Source organism: Vombatus ursinus, unplaced genomic scaffold (assembly GCF_900497805.2).
Source record: "Vombatus ursinus unplaced genomic scaffold, bare-nosed wombat genome assembly UNPS02015255.1, whole genome shotgun sequence".
NCBI lineage: Eukaryota > Metazoa > Chordata > Mammalia > Diprotodontia > Vombatidae > Vombatus > Vombatus ursinus.
The window spans coordinates 30,052,748-30,060,653 of record NW_020955033.1 but is presented as its reverse complement, the minus strand read 5'-3'; the positions used below and the strand labels follow the sequence as shown (position 1 = coordinate 30,060,653).

The 7,906-nt window shown below is 36.8% G+C and overlaps 1 protein-coding gene across 1 annotated transcript in view; it reads right to left on the bottom strand.

Moving 5' to 3' along the window:
• Window positions 1-268: 268 nt before the first annotated feature.
• Window positions 269-7,906, bottom strand: part of LOC114031845 (myosin regulatory light chain 12B-like) — a 29,124-nt gene continuing 21,486 nt past the window's right edge. Inside the window, exon 4 of the mRNA XM_027847008.1 lies at window positions 269-963. Within this exon, the coding sequence (XP_027702809.1) occupies window positions 791-963 (173 nt within the window). The 3' untranslated portion in view covers window positions 269-790. The remainder of the gene's footprint in view (window positions 964-7,906) is intronic.

Here is a 7,906-nt window from a genome sequence, read left to right as displayed (position 1 = left end):
TAAATCAGTGGTGCCATACACAATGACCTATACATTCTTCACTTAAATTAGGATTGGCCATACTGGCCCTGAAAGAGCTCTCATTTCAGTGGATATGAATTTTAGTCATCTAGGGCTTGTGGGCAAATGGAGGATATTTTCCTCATGTTCTGGGATTAAACTTAAATGGTAAAATGCTAAGTAAAAAAAATCTTCTGAAAAATTTAACTAATTATGTAATTAATAATTTAAAATTCTGAACTTATTAAAAGCATGACAAAAGTCCAAGTAGATATAACAGTTTTTACTTCACATTAATGTTAAATAAAGTCCAGATATATACTATTGAAATACTCACATTGGCAAAGCAGCTTGACCATGTGATTTGAACCAAGTAAAGTTGAAAATCTCCCAAAAATAGTTCCAAAAATCCCCACACATCTGTTTAACTTGCCATGATATTTTACTTTGAATTGACATAATCTTTATTTCAAAATAGCATTTATATTATAAAAATGTAAAAATCCAGCAAAACCAGAAATATTGAGATTCTTTTTTTCTGGGCTTTCACATTCATTGATTTTTTTTTTTTCAATTCTCAAACTCTTTTCAAAACAATTTACATCATCCCCATTTCCAGTCTGATTACACAAACACATTATGGTAGAAGGGCCTAGAATAAATACATAAGAAAAGCCAAAGCTGTGAAGCTAAGTGTATGCAGCAGGTTCTATCAGGGAAAAAAAAGGAGTCTTAGGAATGGAATGATTCATAAGTGAAACAGGAATAACTGACAGATAGGAGATTCCTTTCAGTCATCTTTGTCTTTTGCTCCATGTTTAAGGATGCGTGTGAACTCAATATAATTGAAATTTCCCTTTTTGTCAATAGGCGCTTCTCTATACAGCTCATCTACTTCTTCATCTGTAAATCGGTCCCCCATTGTTGTCAGTAGTTCTCTCAGGTAATCTTCCTGAATGGTGCCTACAAAGAAGGAAAAATAGTGAGTTTGAGGGAGGAAGTTTTTTCCTCAATGTTCCTGCAACTTCAAGTTCTTTAGGGCATACGTCACAAAATAGTTCAAATACCTATAGGATCACTAAATCTGGAATTTCAGAGATTATCTAGTCCAGGGGTGAGGAACCTTCGGCCTCAAGGCCACAATGTGGCTCTTTATGTCCTCAAGTGCGGCCCTCTGACTGAATCCAAACTTCACAGAACAAATCCCCTTAATAAAAGGATTTGTTCTGTAAAACTTGGACTCAGTTAAAAGGCCGCATCCAAGGACCTAGAAGGCCACAGGTTGCCTCCAGTTCAGATAACTAAAAATAGAAACTGCAGATATAGGTACAAACAAGGCTGTCATCTACAAACAGAAAATGGAAAAACTGAAGCAAAGAATCACAGTTCTCCACTTTATTTTGAGCTTCTGAAGTTAATATCTCTCTACAGAAATAATTTTTCAATGATTTTTATTTTTCAATAATGTTTATCATTAATTTATCTGAAAATATACCATTTGGGTGATGATTAAACGAAATTATGATAAAATTATTTTAGTGTAATCATGGATTGTATTAAGATTAAAATTTCACTACTGATCTATAAGGAATCAATATGAAAATTGAGGGAAAAAATTCAACCACCAATGGACTGAACATTGGTCAAAGAACATGAACAAAGAGTTTTCAAGAGGGTACATTTATTGTAAACAATGCTGAAATATCTTCAACCACCTTACAGAGAAATGCAAACGGAAACAACTACTTTACTCCCATTAAATTGACAAAAAATAACTGATAGCAAAACTCAAAGCGGGTAGAGCTGTAAAGAAACAAGCATATGGAATTGCAAAAGTGGTACCAAATTTTTAGAGGACAATCTGATGGCATACAACAAGAGTCATAAAAATAATTACAGGTTTTAACTTGATACGCCCATCATTAGAATTATACTTTAATAGAGTTATTGTAAATGGGAAAAAAGTTTGCCAATACAAACATATCAGCACTATCTATAAGTACAAAGAACTGAAAATCAAAATATAAAATGATTGGTAAACAACTGGATAAAACTCTGGTATTTAGGGACACTAAAATGCCATTAAAATGATAAATATGCAGAATATAAATATTGCAAAGGTCTATGTGAAGGGATGAGAAGAGAAGAAAACAGAACCTACCAAACACTATGACTGTATAAAAAGAAAAGTATGTATATGGAGAGGTAAATTGGCTTAGTGCACTGGGCAACAGACCTGGGAGTCAAGGAGAATAGGATTCAAATCCCACCTCAATTACTGGCTTTGTGACTCCAAGCAAGCACTTTATGTCTGTATCTCAGTTTCCTCATCAGCAAAATGAGGGGGGTAATTGTTAGACTCAATGGCTTCTAAGGTACCTTTTAACCCCAAATCTATGATTTTCATATAAATATTGAGATGAACAAACAAACTGAAGGGGAGTCACAAATAATAAGCCTTTATGGATATACATGTAGAAATTTCTTTTTCTATATAGTGCCTGGCACATAGTAGGCACTTAAATGTGTGCTGAATTGTATTTTAAAATTGCAAATTGTGGTTCTTTGCTTTTGCTGTTATGTAAAGTTGAGTGCATCTTCCTCGACTGCTGCAGAGCTGGAGGACTATGGGTAATGGAATACTGCTACTCTGTCATACGTAGTAATGGATGAGGAAGAGAAGGAAAAGAGGGATATATTTGGAATTGAATATAATATAGCAGCAATAAAAAAAGCTTAGTAAATAATAAGACATTAAAGGCAATTATATACTATGATAGGAGTTTTCTTGGAAGCATAAAGTACAACAAAAGACCTAAGTATTCCAATAATCTGAAATGAAAGTTCTTAGTTCTTACAGGAAGTTAAGTTCTTAGTTTTTACAGGAACAAAAATACTATTTTCATCAGGCAATACTTCTCTTAATCTTGGACATTAGCTCGTGAATATTATATTTGTTTAAAATGTTATAATGAATTTTTAAAACTATAATATAAATTGTGTAAAAAAATTTTTTTAATTACTACAAATAAGATTTCACTTCTACTGCATTCTAGGCCATTTCAAAAAATATTTCCCTTTTAGGAGCAACTAATTTTATCATGGGCCTTTAAATTTGATTGACTGAAGTAGAAATTGTGTTAAAATCACCAAATAAAATATGGCAATAACTAACTCAAGTGATATACAATCTTCAGTATGAAAGGTCACTAATAGTGAAAGAGAAAAGTACCTGCCATGTAGATACACAGCAAAAATTTGCAGGTAAGTTGCTAAGGTAAGGAATATAGGCTACCATAGATGTAACAATAACAAAAAGAACAAAAGAAAAAAATATATTCAATTTAATGGATCAACATTTTCCTCTTCCATGAGAGATGAACTGTTAAAAAAAACTGTTAAACTGAAAACTATAAAACATTCAAAGAAACAGGAAACTGAAAATCAATCATTTGGGCGAGGAAGAGGGCTGCTTAGGAAGTTAGGGGAAAAACTGAATAATACCCTAAGTCTCTACAAAATGGGAGAGAAGGAAAAAAAAAAAAAGAATATCTGCTTTTAGAAGTAGTTTCCCAATGGAAAGAGCCAAAAGAATTAAGCTCAATGACACAAATCCTAGGGATTTGTTTGGCATTATAAAAGGAGCTGTTGGATTAGGAGATAAAACCATGAACGGAATGTTAATATGTTCAAGAGAACAAGAATTGTCTCAGCAGACTGTATTCAACAAAATCTCTACTCTCAAAACTCCTACCTAGTCAAGGGACTTGTTTATCTCATTTAGCAATAGTTGTATTTCCCTCCTCCCCTTAACTTTGCCAAGAAGTTTAGCAGTGATATATACCCAATGCTTTCACTTCCTCTCATATCTACACCTCTACTTACCTGCTTTTTTTTTTTTTGCTAATTGGCAAATCTAACACGCCCCTTTTCAGTCCTCATACTCCTTTACAGCCTTAACAACTCTTTCTGCAGCCTGTGACACAGTGAGTGCTACCATCTTTTATTTTCTGCTGCATCTTCTTCTCCTTCTTTAACCTTCAAAGACATCACATTCTTCCGGTGCTTTCCTAACTATTCTGCCTACATCCTGCGATGATACTTCTCATTCTCTTCTAAACTCCTTATCCAAGTTTTCCCCAGGAGTGGTCCTTGACCCTATGTGCTTTCCCTCTATGCTATCTCCCTTGCTAAGTCCATTCACTCCCATAGATTCAACTACCACCTTTTAAGCAGACAACTTCTAAACTTTTAAATTTGGTTCTGACCACTTCTCTAATGTACAGATCTCCATCTCCAGCTACCTACAGGCCATCTTCTTATGGATGTTCTACCTATTGTTGAGTCATTTTCCAGTCACTTTTGACTCTCTGTGACTCCATTTGGGGTTTTCTTGGCAAATATACTGGAGTGGTTTGCCAAGGGTCACACAGTTGGTAAGTGTCCAAGGGTGGATTTGAACTCATGAAGAGGAGACTTCTTGACAGATTTCTTCAAACCTGCTCTTTGATTATTATTATTATTATTAACTTCATTATTTTTGTTTATGGCCCCATTAATCCAGTTTCCTATCTTCATAACACTTAAGTTACCTTTGACCCTTCTTCCTCACCTTTTATGGTCAATCAGTTACTATCTCAATCAATCAATCAATAAACATTTATTAAATGTCTACCATGTGTTAGGCCCTTTACAAAGATAAAAATGAAAAATACTCAAGGAACATACATTTTATTGGGACAGACAACATGTGCATATACATATATATATATACATATATATATATAAAAGTATATGCAGAATACATACAAGTTACAGAGAAAGAGCAGTAACAGGGAATCAGGAAAGTCAACTATCTGTAGAAAATGGTGCTTGCACTATATCTTGAAATCTTCTGAGAGTCAGAGATAAGGAGAAAGTGAATTTCACATATAAGGGACAGCCAGGGCAAAGGCAGAAATAGTGTCAGTGGTCCTGGACGAGAGTACTGGAAAGGTACTAACATACAATGAACCTAAAATATAGGCTGTAGGCAAGTTGTGAAAGGTCTTTAAAGCCAAACAGACAAGATTTTATTTTAACCTAGGGACAACAGGGAACCCCTGGAGTGTATTAAGCGGGAGAGCAAAAGGTCGGATACCCTCCTAAGGAAAATCACTTTGGTAGCTTATGTGGAGAATGGACTGGACCAGAGGCCTCCACTAACATATCACAACTATTGTTCTTTCACCTTTCACTGTCACCACCCTGCTGTAAAATGCTAAAATGTAAAATACCAGCAGCCTGGTATCTTCCCACTACTTTTGCTAGGTTGAAGTAACTTTTAACTAAACTAGGTTTAGTAACTTTTGGGGCATAGCTCCAAATTGCTTTCCAGAATGCCTCTGCTCAAAAGTCTCCAGGGGCTCCCCAACAGTTACCAATTAAATGTCAAATTCCTTTCCCTAGAAATCAAAGCGCTCCACAATCTGGGAATGTAAGCTCCTTGAAGGCAAGACATGTTCATTTTCATCTTTATATCCCCAGCACAAAGCACAGTGCACAGAGTAGACAACAAATGTTTTTTGCCTAATTTCTAACCTAACTACATGGACTTTACACTCCATCCTAATAGGGCTCTACTCCAGAATATACTCTACACTTTCCTATCAATTTTTCACATTGCTCCAAATGCCTGGAATGTCGATCTTTATCAAGTAAATTATTACCTATCCTGTGAAGCCTATCTCAAATTTCATTACCTCCAAGAAACGTCAGGCCTCACAGAGCACTCTGGTTTGCAATTCTTTAATGCATTTATGATCTATTATGTCTGTCTATTATACTCTGTTTGTATCCTATTCCCTTACTAGACCATAAGTCCCAAGAAGGCAGGTATTCTGTCTTATCTAAGCTTAGTATTTTCTTCTGCGTCTAGCTCAGTACTCTGCACACAGTATGCCTCTTAGGTATCAGAGCAGATCAAGGCCAGACACATCACATTCCACCCAGCCACTAAAGAAGAGCAGTCCAGGTAACTCTAAAACATACATCCAGGCAGAGGTGGGGGGGGGGGGGGCAATTACAATTCACGTACGACACACAGCTAGTGGAGTTATGAATTGGGCCAGCCTTTTTGGAAAGCAATTTGGAACTACGCTAAACTGTGTACATCCTTTGACCCAGCAACGCCACTGCTGGGCCTATATGTCAAAGAGATAAAGAAGAAAGGACCCATATATACAAAAATATTTATAGCAGCATTTTTGGTAGTAGGTAAGAACTGTAATCCAAAAGAGTGCCCATCAAATGGGAAATGGCCAAACAAATCATAGTATATGAATCATGGAATATTACTGTGTATTTGAAAGAGATATGTGAAGAAAGGATGAGACAGTTTCAGTGAAACTTGGGAAGACTCGTAATGACAGCACCGAAGTGAGCAAAACAAGAACAATTTATATAATAACAACAGCATTGTAAAAAACAAACAACTCTGAAAGCCATAAAAATTCTGATCAACATAAAGACCAACCATGATTGCAGAGAAGCAATGATGAGGCATGTTATTTATCTCTCCTGATAAACAAGGTGATGGATTCAGGATGCAACAGAGACATAGTTTTTATTATACATGGCACAAGAGGGAATTTCTTTTGCTTGACTAAGGACAAAGTCTTTGTTTTTCTTTTAGAGGGAAGTAATGCAGGGGGCAACAAAATAACTTTTTAAATTAAAAAATTGAAATTTAAAATTATATTTCATATCAGTCAATCAATAAATATTTATTAAGCACCCACTATGTGCCAGGCACTGTGCCAAGCACTGGGGATACACAGAAAGGCAAAAGATAGCCCTTGTTCTCAAGAAACTCACAGTCTAACTGGGGAGATAACAGGTAAACAACTATGTATAAACAAGCTATATACAGGATAAATATGAAATAATTAATAGATGGAAGGCAGCAGAATTCAGAGGCATGAGGAAAAAGCTTCCTATAGAAGGTAGAATTTTAGCTGGGAATTGAAGTAATCCAGAGAAGGCAGGAAGGTGGAGATGATGAGGGAGAGAATTCCAAGACAGTCAATGAAAATGCCCCGAGTTGGGAGATAAGTGACTTTTTCACTGGATCAAAGAATGTGTGGAGATGTAAGATATAAGGAGACTGAGAAAGGGGGACAGGTTATGAAGGGCTTGAATGCCAAACGAGCTTTTACATTTGATCCTGGAGGTGACTGGGGGTGAATGGAAGGTTACTGCTGGGGTGGGGAGTGGGGGTGAGGGTGACACGATAAGACACATGCTTTAGAAAGATCCCTTTGACAGCTGAGTGGAGAGTGGAGTGGAGTGAGGAGAGACGTGTGGCAGGGGGATAAATCAGTCAGCTATTGCCATAGTCCAAGCACAATTTGAAGAGGACTTGCACCAGGGTGGTGCGAGTGTAAGAGGAGAGAAGCGGACATATTCAAGAGATACCACAAAGATAAAATCAATAGGATGTGGCAACAGATTGGATATGGGAAGGGGAGGGGGTGAAAGATAGCGAGGAACAAAAGATGACACCTCGGTTTTTGAGCCTGGGTGACTAGTGGTACCCTCAACAGTAATAAGCAAGTTAGGAAGGGGCAGGTTTGGGGAGGAAATATAATGGATTCAGTTTTAGACGTGTTGAGTTTAACATTCCCACGGAGCCTCCAGATCAAGATGTCCAATATGCAGCTGGAGATACGAGACTGGATGTTAGCAGAAAGGTTAGGGCTGGATAGATTTGAGAATCATCAGCACTGAGATGACAACTGATAGGATCACCACATAAAAAAGGACAGAATGGAAGAGGACCCAGGACAGAGACGGTGGGGTGACAGACGGTTAGTGGGTGTGACAGGGAGGAAGATCCAGCAAAGCAGACGGAAGGAGCAATCAGGTA